The sequence below is a fragment of the Astatotilapia calliptera genome, chromosome 5 (genome assembly GCF_900246225.1).
Source record: "Astatotilapia calliptera chromosome 5, fAstCal1.2, whole genome shotgun sequence".
Lineage (NCBI taxonomy): Eukaryota > Metazoa > Chordata > Actinopteri > Cichliformes > Cichlidae > Astatotilapia > Astatotilapia calliptera.
The window spans coordinates 528,448-546,102 of record NC_039306.1 but is presented as its reverse complement, the minus strand read 5'-3'; the positions used below and the strand labels follow the sequence as shown (position 1 = coordinate 546,102).

The 17,655-nt window shown below is 44.0% G+C and overlaps 1 protein-coding gene across 4 annotated transcripts in view; it reads left to right on the top strand.

Annotated features, from left to right (window-relative positions):
* The window catches only part of LOC113021792 (semaphorin-3D), a 108,874-nt gene that overhangs the window by 81,331 nt on the left and 9,888 nt on the right, over positions 1-17,655 (top strand). For all 4 annotated transcript variants that reach the window (XM_026166532.1, XM_026166529.1, XM_026166530.1 and 1 more), the window contains exons 3-12: positions 4,901-5,055; positions 5,288-5,350; positions 5,545-5,664; positions 7,340-7,430; positions 9,026-9,154; positions 10,342-10,484; positions 10,985-11,099; positions 11,511-11,580; positions 12,208-12,352; positions 14,404-14,626. In XM_026166532.1, the coding sequence (XP_026022317.1) occupies positions 4,901-5,055; positions 5,288-5,350; positions 5,545-5,664; positions 7,340-7,430; positions 9,026-9,154; positions 10,342-10,484; positions 10,985-11,099; positions 11,511-11,580; positions 12,208-12,352; positions 14,404-14,626 (1,254 nt within the window). The remainder of the gene's footprint in view (positions 1-4,900; positions 5,056-5,287; positions 5,351-5,544; positions 5,665-7,339; positions 7,431-9,025; positions 9,155-10,341; positions 10,485-10,984; positions 11,100-11,510; positions 11,581-12,207; positions 12,353-14,403; positions 14,627-17,655) is intronic.

Genomic DNA, 17,655 nt, shown 5'->3' with positions numbered 1-17,655 from the left:
CTGAATTGCAGCTTGAGAAGATTGCATAGCTGCAAAGATGGATTTGTGTTTTTTGGGTTGATGGAGGCAGATGATCCACTGAGTTGACCCCTAAAGGGAGCAGCTGTAAGAAGGAGGAGATAACTGTGCGTGTCTGAACAGGATTTTGGTGCATTGGTACAAAACACAGCTGTAAAGAACTGTGGCACAGCTGTGATGCAACAAAGGTGCGGTCCTGCATCATCAGTTTTTAAAGGAGCTCTTTATTCGTTGTTCTTTTAGTCAGTTCTGTTACATTCAGTCATTCTTTAGGTTAGTTTTCATTTTAACACGACTTGTACCTCCGTAGACGCATCATTGCACTGAACAGCGTGACAAACATGGTTTCACTTGTTGATGTGTGACTTACATTTGTCTTCTCGAGTCTTAATCTAACCTGAAACCAAGTGTGTAGGCAGATTTACGTCCCCGCAACATGTGCGTGCGCTCAAGGTAGCTCACACACCGATGTGCAGCACAAAGTTCAGCAATCAGCAAATGTTTGCCATTAATTCTCTGCTGTTGATTGGATGATAAAGTTAAACAGAGCGATATAATTATCTGATTATAGGTTTGGATACAGCTGGTACTTTTATATTAGCGATGAGGACGAAAGTGCTTTGAAGCATCTTAAATGGTTACAGTTGCACAAGTCTGTACATCTGATCTACAAGTAGAATCAATGGACATAATTTGGTGTAAAAACTCATGTGTGGCCAGTGCAGAAAGGACAAATTGACACTCTGACCTGGACTCACTAATCCCGACCTCGCTGACACACACACGCCAGTACACACTCACACGTGAATGGATTACCGAACCGGCCCTTTAAGCACAGGCCCGGGGGGGCGAGAGGTCAGAGGACCCCTGCAAAGAGCCTCTGTGTGAAGTAAGTGTTTGTAAAGTCACAGAGTTCAGTGAAAAGGCACAGAGGAGCACAACATAACCATAAAGAGACACAAAGTGACCTTAAAGAGGTGAGGACGACTACAACACGATGGAAAACAAAAAAAAGGCCGCGTGCCATCATCGTGCAGTCGTTTTATGTTCAGCGCCTGTTGTGAAACATTTCTGGATGTTATGCGTCGCTTTGTGTTCTCATCTCTCTGTAGCTTTAGTAGGTTTTAGTAGTTTGGTGTCTTTGTGGTTATTTTGTATCTTTTTGTGGTCCCTTTTTCTTTGTTGTTGTATTTTCTAGCTTCATTGTCTCTGTGATCATTTTGTTTGTCAGTTCTTGCCTCTTCTTCGTCATTTCTCAGCATTTCCTTATTTTTATTCTCTTTATTGTTATTTTATACTGGAGTCCATTTTTTAATAATCCATGCAAACTCACCCACAAACATACACATGGACTCACAATGAGTGGAGTACAAAGCTTTGCTTTATAAACCTCGAAGCTGTACTTGAATCAAGACGTGTCGAGGCTGTGACCTCTCGCCATCCAGCAGTCATGACGAATCCACATCACCTCTGGCCAATCAGAAGCACTCAGCATTACCTCCGGACTGTGATTGAAAGGAAAAGCAACATTTAGGCATTTAACTGAATTACATCCAGACTCAGTGAAACTTTGACCGGTCCAATGCACTAATGGCCACTAATGAAGACAGACAGACAGACTGAACCCATTCTTGCTTTTCTTCCAACCATTGGAAGTGATTTTAGTGCGGACGCTTCCTTGTTTTGGTGACTGCTGACTTTAAAACGGTGCAGGTCTGTTCAAGTTATCAGGAAAACAAAAGGAAAAGTTAAAGGGGAAGAACCTGGACGTGCAGCAGTCCTGTGTGACATAAAGCTTTTGGTTTCCTCTCTTCGTTGGTATTTCATGTCATATTTTTCATCGTGCCCCCCTCGGGGGGAGTAACTTTTCTTCCCATCCCCACTTCACTTGATCGATGGGATCTCTCAGACTCGGAGCCAAATGCCGCAGCTCTGTAAAATAAGAATCTACTTGCCCTTTTCCAGCTCAGCGGCTCAGCCCCTGCTGGTATCTGTGGTGCTCTTACTGTAAAATCATTCACGGTGGTTATCGCTAGCAAAAAGTTTGAAATAATTTAATTAGAAAAAACAGCTTTATACTAATCTCAAAATTCCCCAAATTTTAAGAGAGGAAAAAATCTACAGAGGCCTGTTTGCTCAGAATATGAGCTGACTTAGCGCACGGCTAACAGTCTGGGTTAGTTTGATGGTGACCTGCTCTCGGCCCCTCGAGCTTTAAATGAGTTGATGACACATTTTTGTCTGTTTCTATGACACGTTTCATGTTCTGTTCCTTTAACCTCTATAAATCTGCCCACTTCAGTTACATGTGTGACGCCCTGAGGAGTCTCACAGCTGTGTGAGAGTGGATTATCTGAATGAGAAACGAGCTGTGAAGATCTCATTTAGGAGCCTGAACAGATGTGGCTGTTACGTCTGATTGCACACACAACTTTGCTGTGTGTGTGTGTGTGTGTGTGTGTGTTCAGTCTTTACTTGTATAAAAGTCCAGTTTCCTCTTTGGATGTAAAAATATCTGGATCCTGCTCAGATGGATAAAATCTGTGTTTATAGTTTCAGGCTGTTTTTGCACTTTTCTCATAAATGAACACCTTTCGTCTCAGTTTCTGTATTTTTACCTGCAGTGTGTCTAATCCACCATTGTGCATATTATCCTGAAGTATGCCAGTCTGTGATTGGTCCTATTACGAGTCACATCGAGGGTGATTTCCTGTGCAGAAGGAGAATTTTTCCGTTTTTACCTCACAGCTGTTCCTCGAGTCTCGCTCTGAGTTTTGTCAATTTCTTCATCAGACAAAGATGCAAAATAAACTGGAGGAACAATTAATCACAGAGGAAGACCTAAAGCAAAGTCTGCGCCTTTTCTGCCTTTTTGTACTTGTAGGACTGAGGAATCACTTTCATTCATCACTCCTTTTATTATTTTTTCAATGGGGGGCTCAGTGAAACTGCTGAAGACTACGCGTGATTAAAGGCTGTGCAAATAAACTTGACTGCACGGCTCTAGAGTTGAGCCTTCCTCCATTCTTCAGCCCTTTCTCCTCTGTTTCCACGCTTGATTAGCGAGCAGAAACTCTTGTGCCTCCCGTTAACGCGATGAAAGCGGCGTGATTGTCAGAGCGGTGATTTATTTCTTTTTAAATGTCCTCTGGTGCGGCTCAAGTGCAACAAATGTGCCGTGCTGCATTCAAAGCCGCTTTTGAGCCATCGGGACGCACAATCAGCGTGTCCGCGCACACGCCGGACTGTGCTGTGCATCCGCAGTGTGGGGTGCGCTCTGACTCGCAGGCCGGGCCTGAATGCTGTGACGGTCTTGTTGAGTTTCACGGTTAGTTTCCTTCGTTCGTTCAAGCGATTGTTTGCAGCGCAGGCAGGTCAGTGCGGCGGGAAGACGAGGAGGATTTCAAGGTTAATTAGCTGCTTTTACTCCAGTTAATATTTGCAGCGTGAGGTCACAGACTTACCCACCGTGACCCTGATTCAAATGAGACGCAGGTGTTTGAATGAATAGAGGATCAGTTATGGAGCCGCCCGCCTGAAGCACTTTCTGTCCACGTTTAAACCTGAACGTTCAACGACGTGTTCAACATGTTGATGTTGCACTTTTTGCATTTCTATTTAAATTGTCTAACACATTATTGTTTTTATGATTTATACTTAGTGTTTTTACTTGTAACTGAATCATTTTTAATGCATTTAAATGTGTGTAAGCACGAAGCATATAAGCTTGTATTTATTATTATAACTGCAGAGTCCTACTCTTGATGAGCCTGTAGTTTAACAACAGTGGACTATAGTTGGAACTAAAAGTTGTTTTCATTGTTTTATCCTCGGATTATCTTTTGTTCACAGGGATGATGTTCGTGGATGTTTTGCCCCAGCAGCACAGAGAGTTGTTTGTTTTTGCTGTCAAATGACAGGAAACGGCACAAATGCATCATCATGAAATCAGTTATTAGGCGGGCAAACGGCTAAATTAAAGTCCACTGAGGAGCTTAAATGTGATTTAAGTCATGAAATGTTGGGAAAACACTTTTCATTACAAAACTTGCACTATTAGGTTTCAGACTGCATTAGGATTATTGAATTATTTGTCATTTCTCTGTAGACGTGTTGCATGCTGGTGTGAACCTGAGTCCTCTTCGATCCAGTTTCACTCGCAGCTGTGGAAGTTTCAGGCTGACACACTTTGCAGAGCCGAGAGGGTTTCAGGGTTGATTTGACCTGCTTGCTCAGGTCGTTTTCTGCCTGCTTTAGCAGCGACTCCCCAGAGACGAGCGCAGCGGCAGCCTGCAGCCTGCAGCCTGCAGCCTGACTGATGACCTGATGCTGCCGTGTGTCAGTGATGGCGAACGATTAGGAGAGATGTATTCAATAAAACATATTTTATTGAAGTAGCAATACAAACTATATAACACTAATAAAATAAATCCATTCACAGTTTAATGGAGTTAAAATGCAGTTTTTCTGAGCATTATGGAAATCTCCAAACAGTTCACGCAGCTCTGGGTGAGACGATGAACTTCAAAGTGAAAGGTTTTCACTGTTTTCACTCGATTACTGACGAAGTTAAAGACGCATCAAATGTTTTCGGTTAATGTGGCTTATTGTTACTCACTCACACGTTTCATATTAACTCAGCCTTCTTGATGATATCTTGCAGGATCTGCATTATTTTTGTCTTGCAAAATTTTAATAGGAGACGTTTGAAGCTCATTTTGCAGACGTCTGTGTTGTTGTTGTCATTTCAGTTGAAGGATGTGTGAATTATGGTGCATTATAATTAAAGGCAGTGAAATTAAAAAACACTTATGGCTGGTGAGAGCTGATGCTGGGTAAAGGCGCGTTTGATTGAACAGCCTCTCTCCTCCGTCTGTGTCAGATGTGAGGAACGGTTCAGCTGTCTTCTGGGAGGAGGGGGTCAGCGGTGGGTACCAGGCCCTGCTGTTAGACGAGGATAAAGGCTGGCTGCTGGTCGGAGGGAAAGACCACATCTACCTGCTGAAGTCTGACAGCTTGGATCAGCCCTCGCAGAAGGTAAAGACACAAAGATTCGTTGTTGCTGTATCTTAGTTGCACATGTTCACCAACAGCCTGCACATGCTGATCTGGAGAGATTTCACTGTAATCGCTTCCTCTGGCACAGAAAGCAGCCACAGCTCTGGAGCCCAAATGATTATTTGATCTGGCAGGAAATCAGTCGGTAACATTCGTAGTCGTTCGAGCTGCTTTGTTGCCAGCGTTGCTGATTGATGCTCGTTTCTTTCAGATCTACTGGCCGGCTGCCAGAGAGCATGTGGAGCACTGCAGGCTGGCTGGCAAAAGCCTGGAGGTAACACACTGAGCATATTTTAGTATGTGCACAGTTTGTGTGCATTTAGTTTTATTACACAAACAAACTCTAATCACAGTTTATCTGTACAGTAATAAATATCAGTTACTCTGGAGTTTTTTTTATCAATGTTACAACGACTGGAATAAGTGAAGAATTACATTAGACATGATCCTGTTTTTGTCTTTTTGCAGACTGAATGTGCCAACTTTGTGCGGCTGCTGCAGCCTTTCAATAAGACCCACGTTTATGCTTGTGGTACTGGCGCTTTCCATCCACAGTGCACTTACCTGCACCTCGGACACAACACAGAGGTACCAGTTCATTCAGTCGTTCATTTAGTTCAAATAAATATGAAGTCACAAAGCTAAAGTGGAGCAGAGGGTTGGCTGTAATGGCATTCAAGACTTTAAAAATTGGATATTTCTGTTGTTTTATATGTGAAAGAGTAAATCTGCTCTGTCGCTTAACAAAGTTTTTATTTAAGCCGCTGATTATTTCCAAACGTAGAAACTGTGAAGTCAAATTCAGACGTTTTCAGTTCCACAGTTAGATGTTCGGCTCTGCCAGATCCAGGAAAGCCAGAGGACCCAGTTCTTTCACATTTAAACTCTGTGGATCATTTTTTAGCTTGCATGTTGTAAATGAGCTTATTTTACCCCAAACCACGAGCTAAACATAACCAGTGTTTTTGTGGTGTCTGAACTAAAGTGACAGAAAGAAGGAGGAGAAAACCAAAACATGAACCTCAGTGTTTTGGCTCATGCTACAGCCCTCTGAGGCTGGAACTGTACCAGGAACAAGTGGTTCCTATTAAACTGAAGAAATAGTTAGTGCATTGTACTGTAGTGACTTGTTGACAGTCTGCATAGTCACAGAAAATTGGCAGACATGTGCCTCATGTACTCCAGTCCCCCACAAGTGGACCCTTGTATACTTGTGGTCTGCTATCTTCAGCCAACGTTATCTGACACAATGTGATGGCAGTGTGAGGAAATGAAGGACAAAATAGTTATAAAACAATCATGAATGGAAACAGAAGAACTGCAAAGTGATAAAAACAACAAAGAAGAGACGAGAGAAATCCCAAAGGGAACACACAAGATAATCCACAGTGGGTTTTCACAGAGAAAACCACGTGGGGCCACAGAAATGTTGCACTTTTGGGCCCTCTGTTACACCACTGGGCTCCTATGGAGGTTTTCACCGGGCAGTCCACAGTGGCCACGCCCATAGAAAAGTCATACAGGTGTCCCAAAGGGTAAAAGTGCTGCACACCCATTTGGGATAAATGTGGGTTTCCCTTCCCCCATAAACCCACAGTTCACCCACACGCACCCACAGTGGGCCCAGATGTGCATGTTTGCTGGCCCGTTATTTGTAATAAGGAAGGTTACTGCTGCGGAGAGGATGAAACCACAGAGCATGTTTTAAACCTCAGTAACATGGAAGGGGGGTTGAGTGGGCCCCCAGTAGTTCGGCCCACACCTGCTGTAGAGCGTGGTCCAATGGTCCCAACTGTATGACCCTCCCTGCATGAGTGGGCTGCCCCACATGGGACCCCATTGGACTTTAGGGGGCCCATAGCTTTATGTTCAGTGGCCACCTCAACCTCAAAAAACAGGTTAAAAGATAAGTTTGGTCTAAAATGTGGATTTTTTCCTACACAGTCTGTGTTTGAAGCAAAAGGCCTGAACCAGAGCAGTACTGTTGACTGATAGGTTTCTGTTTGGAAATATGCTGCCCTGCTGAAGGGCTGTTTGCTCGCCTGTGTTGAAGGACTCATTGTTTCCTAATCCATCCACCATATTCAGACTTCTAAAACACTAATATTAATCATCATCATTGTTGGCAGTCCTCTAAAATCAGTCAGCCTCTCTAAAGAGCTTCTGTTCTGTAATGAAGTGAAGTGAAGGCAGCTTCATCTTTGCCCTTCTGTTTATCCATCATTCTGTGTTTGTGTGGTCTCCTCTGTCCTCTCTCCTGCAGGAGCCGTTGTTCACGCTGTCTCACACGGTCGAGTCAGGCAGAGGAAAATGTCCCTTCAGTCCCAAAGAGCCCTTCGCTGCTAGACTGACCGGTAGGTCCCGTCCACCCACGCGCACTCGAAGGTCTGGCCTGAAAGAGTGGCCATATTGAATCATCATCTGTCATTCTCTAAAAGCCGTGTTCACATTCTGGTGACAGCGGCGCTCTGCGGCGTACAATCCCACCACTGTGTGACTCCTCGCTGCAGAGTGTCCGCTCAGCCGCGGCGTGTGTGGTCCGCATGAGTTATTCCACGCGCTGACGTCAGCCGCTGCCCCCCATGACATAAAGGACATAAAACACATCGGCCATATTTGGATCACTTAGACAAAGAGAGAGCTCCATAGAAGAAGCCATAAGTTTTTATAACTGACGGTTGGGTCTGTGCTGACAGCTGAGGAATGAGGGTTTACCAGCGACGGAAGCACGATGTCTTTCCAGCACAACTAATGTTTAGGGGAGGCTGTGACTCAGGAGTCAGAGTCGGTTGGCTACTAATCTGACCCCTACTGGTTTTGTGCCCCCAGAAAAGTGTTTGCATGATAGCAAGAAAGCAGAAAAGGTTCAGTAAAGCGTTGCAAACCTGGTTTGTAAATATATTGTCACTATATTGCCAATTAAACCAGCCAGGTGCTCTCAGTTGCACCGATTAACTCCGCCTACCAGGAACCTGCAAGACAGCACACAGGGAGAGAAACCCAGGAGGCCCTGGCCGAGGCGCCTCTGCGTGGGGAGTTGTTAGTGTTTGTTTGGAATTCAGTAATTTTAATGTTAAAATAACTGAGCAATAAACACAACGTGATGCTTATTAAACAGCTTAGTCATGTTGTGAGGTGAAAGACCTTCATGTGAGCGCCCTCAGTCATTGGACAAGCCTAAGAAATCAAGATAAGGACATCAGACACGCTCTAAATCTGTTTGTTTAGTTGATAGAGTTGAAAAATGTGTTGATTTGGTGACTGATGAAAATCACTAAACTCTAGTAAGACTAGTAGAGCCTTTGCAGTGACAACATCCTGATCTTAAATGTGTCCTTCCTACATGAGCTGGAGGATCTGTGCACGCCGTCACATGTTTTTCGGATGTTTACGGTCTGAGCTGTTTATTAGAAAAAGCTGCTTAATGAGTAAAAGCTGTGTACGCTGAGCGGACTGCATGTGCTGTACCTGGACGTGTCTGAGTGCCGCGGGAGGTTAAATTACATGTAAACATGTAGTTAAAACAAGGAGTCAACACTGAAGTTATGGAGGTGCAATTAAGAGGACCAGACTGTTTTCATTTTTCACATGAAGGTACCCAGGGAGAGACGGCCAGTGTTTCAGTTAATATTCAGCTCCTTAAAACCACAAAACAAACACTGAGGACCAATTAAGTGATTTTTTAAAACCTTATTAAGACATTTTTTTCAGGAAATGATGTCAGAAATATTTTGCTTCATTGTTTTCTTACAGATGAATGTTTTCATGAATCAGTTTTCAGATATTTGCTGTTCTGCTCTGGGCCTGCAGAGAATGCAGAGCCTTCAGTCGAAGGCGGAGCTATAAAACAGACGCTCTGTGTACTGGTCAACTCCTGAATGTAGGAAAATATGTTTCACGCAAATTTATTGTTCTTGTTCAGGCAGTCGTTCCTTTTCTTTCTCCCTAGACGGGGATCTGTACGCGGGTACCTCGGTCGATTTCATGGGAGCCAACGCTGCGATCTTCAGGACATCCATCCAGGGCAGCAGCCAGCATTACATCCGCACTGAAGCCTACGATCACAACTGGCTCAACGGTAAGAAGCTCCGTTTCTTTTGTTATCCGTTCGACACACCAGATAAACTTCTGCAACACATGGAAACACTTACCGGTTAATGGTCCCCTGGACAAACGTTTGCTACCGTATATGAACCAAACGGCCAATAAGTCCTGCAGAAGTAAAAAGTTATGTGCAAAAATTCAACGTTGAATACAACTGTGTGGCAATAGATTTAAACCCTAGTATGAAACCAGAGGTAGACACACGGTTCCACCAAATCTTTTTAAAGAATGGATGCAGAGTGCACACCGCTCACATTTTCTTAGACAAACCCAACCACTGATATCAGTAAGGATGAAAGAAAGCAGCTTTTAGGGCCTCTGAAGGGTGCAGACATCCACTTTGCCTGGTCGGAAATACAGCTTTGCATCCATCATCCTGGGGAGCTGCTCTCACTAAAGGTACTTTTAACTAATCAGGAGACCATTACTTAGTCTGTGGTTGTCATACATGAGCATTAATGTCCCTGCTCTGAGAGCCGAGACGATGAATTATTCTAAAGGTTTTAGGACTCCTGAGCTTTGAGCCTGTTTGGTTCTTTTTTTTGTTTCATTCCTTTTCTCATTTTGTATACTTGCTTATTGTGTGTGTGTGTGTGTGTGTGTGTGTGTGTGTGTGTGTGTGTGTGTGTGTGTGTGTGTGTGTGTGGTTTTAGTGTCAGGTTTACAGTTAGGTTATTGTTAGGGTTATTTTTGATGGTCAGGGTTATGGGCTACGGAATGCATCATGTCAATGGGATGTCCTCACTAAGATATCAAAATGAGAATGTGTGTGTGTGTATGTGAGACACACACCTAGCCTGGACTTATTAGTTGTGTAGTTTAATACTAACACCAAGCTGCTCTCCGATGCATCCATCGGAGTGAGTGGTAGATAGAAAGCACAAGACAAGAAAACTGTGAAAATTGTTAATAATTAATTTTTGAAATTGATAATAATAAGCTTGGATAAGGTACATAAGACATAAAACAAAATGCAGTAGCAGAAAGAAAAACAAATTAAAAGAAACGAAAGACACACGTTTTCTGACAGTTTAAGCTGATGATAGCTCCTCCTCCATGAGTCTTCTATTACTCCTTCACTTGTTATACCTGTAATTTACAAATAATCTATAGAAACAGAGAGAAGCTCACAGAGTCAAATGTGTACCGTCTCCCTCTCAGAGCCAGATTTTGTGGGCTCCTTCTCCATCCCTGACACGCGCAGCCCGGACGATGATAAAGTCTACTTCTTCTTCAAGGAGAGGGCGGTGGAGGCCGGGCAGTGGGACAAGAGGGTGTACAGCCGCGTGGCCCGAGTCTGCAAGGTAACGACGAGCAGCTTCGACGTGATTAAGGAATCCGTGACGGGGATCAGGGTTCTCTGTTCTGCTGTCCCGCATCACTGTTATAACTGTTAACAGGCTTTCTGACGCCTGTTTTGCTTCATGTGTGATTTATCTTTAGTTTTCTCAGTTAAATATAAACAGTTGAAAAGCTAAGCCCGTCTGAGACACAGATATTCAGTTTATTACCATAAGAACTAAAGAAAATCAGTTTTCATATTTAAAACACATCTGGGTAATAAATTTATTAAGTAAAAAGCACCAAAACAAGTAAATACATCTAAAGCTTTTTTAGTTTCAGAGCTTTAAATGAAGGAGTTAAGGTTTGTGTTCTTGAACTGAACAGAAATGCAGATCTGTGGAGACGGACGAAAGTTATAGACGATGTCTCCTTTTTATGTTTCCTTCCCTTCCTCCCTCACTGTACTGCTCCTTTAAATCTAACCGTCATCCTTCCCTCTCTCATCTCTTCCTCAATCCAGAACGATCTCGGCGGGAGGAGGAGTCTCATCAACCGCTGGACCACCTTCCTCAAAGCCCGGCTGGTCTGTTCTGTCCCCGGCCCGTCTGGAGTCGACACGCAGTTTGATGAGCTTGGTAAAAAACTCCTCCTCCTCCTCCTTTTCCTTCCTCTCTGGATGTTTTCTTACGTGACCTCTCCTGAATAATCTTAGTACAGTACGCCTCGCCTGTGCTCTCGCCTTATCGTCCCAACTTTAAAACGCTGACGCTGTTATATTTGTCTCCTCCTTTCCTTCCACACACTGTCCTGTCTTGTCTTTAGGAGGCCTGAGGTTACAAAGGTTCATCCAAACTGTCACATCAGCCACTGATTAAAACTTTATTGGTACAAATTTGTGCAACTGTGAATGATTTACAGGTGAAGTGACGCTAACGAGGCAAATCTAAACTTCTTCCAGTCTTCCTCCCTCAGTATGAATAACACGGTTTTACTGCTGCACATTGTTCATGATTCTGAGTTTAAAAGCAGCCTCTGTGTTTCCTTAGAGGACGTCTTTGTCCTGGAGACCAAGGACCCTCAGAACCCGACCATCTATGGAGTCTTCAGCACGTCCAGGTGAGGGCGCGTTCAGCCGTGCAGTCACTTACATGTATCTGGTTTATTTCAGAGACCACTTTAACACGAGCTGCTTAAACTTTTACGTTTCTCAAGAAATCCTTTTAAAATGCACGATTTTAAAGATCTTTAAAAGTCACGTGATTATTATGTGGTGCCAGGCCGTGTCACTCTGTCCTCAGTGGTGCTCATGAGCTCGCCGCTGCACATGTTCATCACCGAACTTCTGATTCAAGGAGAACTTTATTGACATTTAGGCTTTGAAAACTGAAGGAAACAGTTTTCAAGGGAAGAGGGAGGGCGTCCTCTTCCTGTATGTGCACGCCCACTGCCAGGCTGGCACGTGCACACTCAGGGGTGCAAAGGAGCAGAGGTCAGATGTGGGAGGTGTCCAGGGTCAAAGGTGAAGAGGCCCAGCTGGTTGTGTTTTTGTAACCAATGTATGAAAGTACTCCACCTTTTTTCCCCTCGTGTCCTTCCTTTCCTGCTTCCTTCTTTCTCCTTCCTCTTTTATTCTTCCTTCCTTCCTGGCCTGTTTTGGGGTTCTTCTTTCCTCCACTTCCCCTAACCTCCCAAACTCCATCTTTCTGTCACATCCGTCACCAACACCTCCTTTTTCTTCCACAGCTCCATATTTCGTGGTTCAGCAGTGTGTGTGTTCTCCATGGCGTCCATTCGAACTGCTTTCAACGGACCATTTGCCCATAAAGAAGGTCCCGACTATCGCTGGGTCGAGTACAAGGGTCACATCCCCTACCCAAGACCTGGCACCGTGAGTACTCCCGCACCAAAAGCCCCCAAAACAAACCACTGTAGCATGAAACATTTTAATATACTACAACACGATCCTTTGTTATATAAGCAGTGTAAAAATAAAGAAAAATCCCCAAACCTCCCTGCACTGTCGTCTAGTTTTGTGTCAGCCACATAACAGCTTCCTGAAATAAAGCTGAAGTATGCTAACAGATGGGATTAAAGATACGAAACAGAGGACAGCTTCACTGCTGGGAGGTTTGCACAGCACCTGTAAATCATATCTTTGCATACATGTACGCAGTTCATGTGTTTGCATTATTATCCATCATAAACTCCCGTCATGGAGGAATGTGATCCCCCCTTAAAGTCATCCCCAAATGCACAGACAGTCTTAAATCTTCAGCCAGAAGAAGAAGAAGGGCTGCACCTCACAGCTCCTCAGCAGGCTGCTCCCAGCACTGGACAGCCTCTGTCCACAGTGCAGAGCAGCACACAGCTAAGAGTCACATCTTTGCACAGTTCTCTTATTACAAAAATGTAGAGTGTATGAATGTGCAGTAAATATACAGGTATCCCCACATGAATCCTCCAACTTATACAGAATAAAGTTTTATTATAAAGTCCTGGTTCTTTAGAGCAAACATCTGTCTGCAGTCTGGATGGTTTTTACGTCACATTTTTATTCTTTTAGGCACTGATTTGAGGCCAGTTTAAAGTAAAATTAATGGCTTGAGATGGTGAAATAAATAAATTACTGTCCTCACATTACTGTGTCTGAAAACACTGCAGTATAACCTTCAGCATCTCTCGAGTATTTGTGGTGAAACGGCCCTTTAAGCACAGGGTAAGGTTTTGGTCAGGCTGTCACTTTAATGTTCAAAAGCTGCTCCTTTTAAATCCTCGTCGCCCATAAATCTCTGCTAATATAGTGGCGACAGGACGGTATTTATGTTTGTGTGAATAACTAAGACTCTCCTGTGAGATCAGACTCCAAACACACACAACACCGCTAATGAAAACAAGCTGATGGCGCTGCGAGAGGAAAACCTCTGGTGATTTAACACCTGAGCTGTGAAGTCCTCTGGGAAACTTCAACCTGTCAGGAGGTGCTGGGGTTTTAGTGTGTGTCAGGTGCTATTTCATTCTCCCTGCTGGGGGACTCGGAGCTCTGCAGAGTGGTGCTGAATCATGTGGCTGATTGCAGAAGAGGTGAGTCGCATCAGAGCTGCAGGGGAGAAGTTTGAAGTAGCAGGATGATTAATATGATTAATAGCAATATGAAAACGTCAGCGCGATGCTGTGATTCTAATCCCCCGATCACTGACTCACTGTCTTGTTGACTTCAGCTTTTTCACTGTGCTCGACTCGTGTTTTCTCCTTTTTACAATCCTGTCTTCAGCATTTCGATCCCTTCTGTAATTCCTTTTCTTTCCTCGCCTCCTCACTTTTTCTTCAAACCACCAGAGTTGGCTCTAGACTGCTGGAGGTAGCCATCATGAAATCACCTACTAGTTTGTGAAATGTTTTAAAGCCTGGTCTGTACCATTTTTGTAGCACGTTTATTAGCTGGAACCAGCATCTGTAAACTGTGTAGGCTCAAATATCTGTTAGGCACCGACCAGAACTGGAGCACAAACAAAAATACACCAGCTGCACAAATACAAACCGATATATAACCGATATAAATGACCATCATTATGGATGGATGTTCCCTCTGACTAGGTAAAGTTATACTTACTCCACACTGAATGGTAAAGTCCGGTTAAAGTCCAAGCTGATGCACAAGCTCAGCTTCCAGAATTGTGACTCTGTTTGGTAAAAAATGCTCAACCAAATCTTTGACTTTGTTATTCTAGAAATAAAAACTCTTTAAATCCATGTAAACAATGATAAAAAGCACGACCTGTGTAGTAACGTTGAATAGAAAATCTTCTCACTACATGTTTCTTTCTGTCTGCTGCATTTACCAGACAAACATGAACCTTATGTTGTCCACTGCTCCCTCACTCAGTCGTTCGTCTTCCCCGCTGATGGTTTGTTCCTGTATTCCTCCCTCTGGTCCTCCAGTGTCCCAGCGAGACCTACGATGCTCTCCACAAATCCACCAAGGACTTCCCAGATGAAGTGGTGAGCTTCATGCGGCAGCATCAGCTGATGTGGGAGCCCGTCCTGCCTCTGGGTGGCCGGCCCATCTTAACCCGCGTCAACTCGGCCTACACGTTAAAGAAGGTTGTCGTGGACAGGGTGGACGCCGAGGACGGACCGTACGACGTCTTACATCTGGGCACAGGTGAGGAGGACGAGGGGAAGGAGAAGAGGGGAGGGAAGAAAATGAAAAGTATCGAGACTGTGGAGGAAAACGGACTTGGTGTGCAGCTGGGACTGAAATCTCATCAGTTTGTTACCAGACAGATCAGTTGAGCTGATTCAGAGTGCGATGGAAAGTGTGTAAATGAAGCAAAGAGAGTTTAGAAGTTTACAGAGTTACAAGGAGGCAAACTGGTGACGTTTTCTCTGGAACGCAAAAAGGTGTTTTGTGGGTTTTACACTGAGAACAGAGCAAAACTTAATGTTGAGATAAAAGGTGAAAAGACCGTTTTGACTTTGAAACAGTAAAACGATAAAAGAAGAGGCAGGATTGACAAATATCGAGCTGTGAGTTGTCTTTTTTTGGCTGAATCTTCACCAAAGGAGGTTGTGGTGTTCTTATGGATGCACTAAATTCCAGTTTAATAGTGACATGTGAATTTTAGGAATAGCTGGAAATCTTTGAAACACAGAAGGGATTTCTAACACGTCCTGTTTCTAACGTGTTCTTTTAACCTTCTTTAACACATTTCCCTGATTTAAAATTTTTAATATTTTGTAACTTTTACACCCATGAATCATGAATAATTCTTCCTCTGTGTTTGAGCCGGAACATCTGCAGACTCTGGAAACATCAGCTTAGTTGGGACACGACTGACAGACCAGCAGAACGTTCAGATTCGGTTCCCGGTGAAACTTTGGACGCTCGGCTGTGAGATTTAAACCCGTCGGTAAAATAAGGTCAGCTGAGGCGGGGCCGAGCGAGCGGGCGTTTGAACTCGAGCGTGTGATTGGACCGTCTTTTAGAGCGGCGTACTGTGGCTCGCCTGTTGTGTGTAAACACGTTTTCATTCATTATCTGTAAGGCGGTGAAAAATGGCGAGCTTTTATTGTGACGGGGTGAATGATTTCCTGAGTGTGTTGGGCCTTTGTTCATTAATGTGCACACAAGTGCGTTTGCTTGTGTGTGTGTGTGTGTGTGTGTGTGTGTGTGTGTGTGTGTGTGTGTGTGTGTGTGTGTGTGTGCACGCATGATTAATGGCAGCGGTTATTTAAGTGCTGGCGACAGATCGGGGGGCCAGAGGTGCTGCGACTGCTCCATACATCTCTGCTGAGTGGATTCCTCTCCACCACCTCATCCCCCCGTTAGCTCCACATTCACCTGCCTGATAAATGCTCCTTCTAATCTTTCACCTAATACCACCAGGAGGAATATTTCTACATGCTTTCTGAGTGACAGATGACTTTTTTTATTGGTTTGTTATATCCCATTTTAAAAATATCCTACTCTTTAATCACACGCCTGCATCACACCGTTTCGTTTAGGATTGAAATACAGCTTTGAGAAGTCTACAGGTCACTGCGGCCGAGTACTCGTTTGGATTGTGGCTTCTAGTTTATCTGTTCAAATGTATTAAAGTGAACGCAGCTCTGTGCGCTGAAAGCTTACAGAAGCTTCTTTTATATCCAGTCCAGTTAAGTTCAGATTTAGCTCATCAGTCTGCTAATGGGCAGTAAATGGTGCAGATGTGTTTCATTTCTGCTGTCAAGAAAACATGACGTGGTCTGTCATTCAGCACTTTCTGCTCTGCTTCAGGTCACAAAACAATTTTTTCATCCTGAGTTGCAAATCTTAACAAACAGCTCACAGATACGCCGATAGATGCTTAAGTTCGTTTAAATCAAACACTGTAACTTTAAGCTGCTCTGTCCTGTAGCTTTTCACAGACCCTGCTGTGATTGGATGAATAGTGCATGGGTTTAGAAAAGGTTTAAACTGTACTGTGATAGGACCCCACTGTTACAACGAGACAGTGTGCAGATATTCCACAATCAGCTGGAGGTGGTGTTATTGGAGAATGGAAGCATTTAAGAAGCGTCGTAACTCGTCCACGATGGCAGAGCGAGGTCACCAAGGTCACATAGTGCTTAAAAGTCACCACTCCAGACATCCTCTGAATTAACATCAGCACAAAAGCTGTGCACCGGGAGCTTCGTGGCATGGCTTTATTATGTTCATACCATCTATCACTCGGACGGACTATCAGCGCTCTTATCCGTCTGCTCCTGTATTCTGATAAACACCGAGGCTGACACGATGACGCCGCGGACACCTGCACATTCTCCCTATCGCCTTATCTGTGCATGTTTGTTTCAAACGGTGAATGATAACAAATGAAAGGTGGAGATGTCTGTGCCTGGGTTTGGTATGCAGGGGATCAGATTCATGTATGTGGGTCTCCCGGAGCGATGAACCCTGACCTCACCTGACTTAATGGAGGTCTTAAATATAAACCCCAAAGGTCAAAAGTGACCTGCTGGTTTCAGTTCAAAGCGAACACCTTTGTGCTGCTCTGTGAGGCTTCAAAGCAACTGTGGAAGTTTAAAGTTTGTTAGTGCTATTTCATCACTGATTAACAGAAACGTGCCATCTGTTTTAGTAAAGGTTAAGAAATCCATGATTCTCTCTGAAACTGAGATTTGACTTTTTGCTGTCCTGGATGTTTGTGACAATAAATGAGTAAAAAAACAAAAACTAGCGGCTGTCCTCGCTCTGCCTGTCGTGCTTCGTTTATGTTTGACTCTGGTTCAGTTTGAAGCAGATAAAGGACCCAGTGGGAAACACATACATTATTTTATAGAAGCTTGTTGGATTTGTTTCATCTCCAGGTTGTGCTGATTTGTGGTCTCGGTGTTTAGAGTCTAAGAAAACAAAAATGCAGGGATCAGTATAATCACAAAGCTACCAGATTACATTTTTTACTGTGAAATTAAACGTGGTGACCACAGGCATCGAAGCGCATCATTACTCAGTGATGAGGGCACACTTGTTTGACAGACATGTCTGCAGACACACACACAGCATGCAGTAGCCTCACAAACAGCTGCAAACACACACGGTTTCCCACAGCGGAGCTTTATGAGCATGCTGGCGTGATGCGAGCGAGCGTGTTTGAATGCCTGAACATGCAAACGTACAAATGCGCGCCCGTCTGCGTCTTCAGCAGTTGA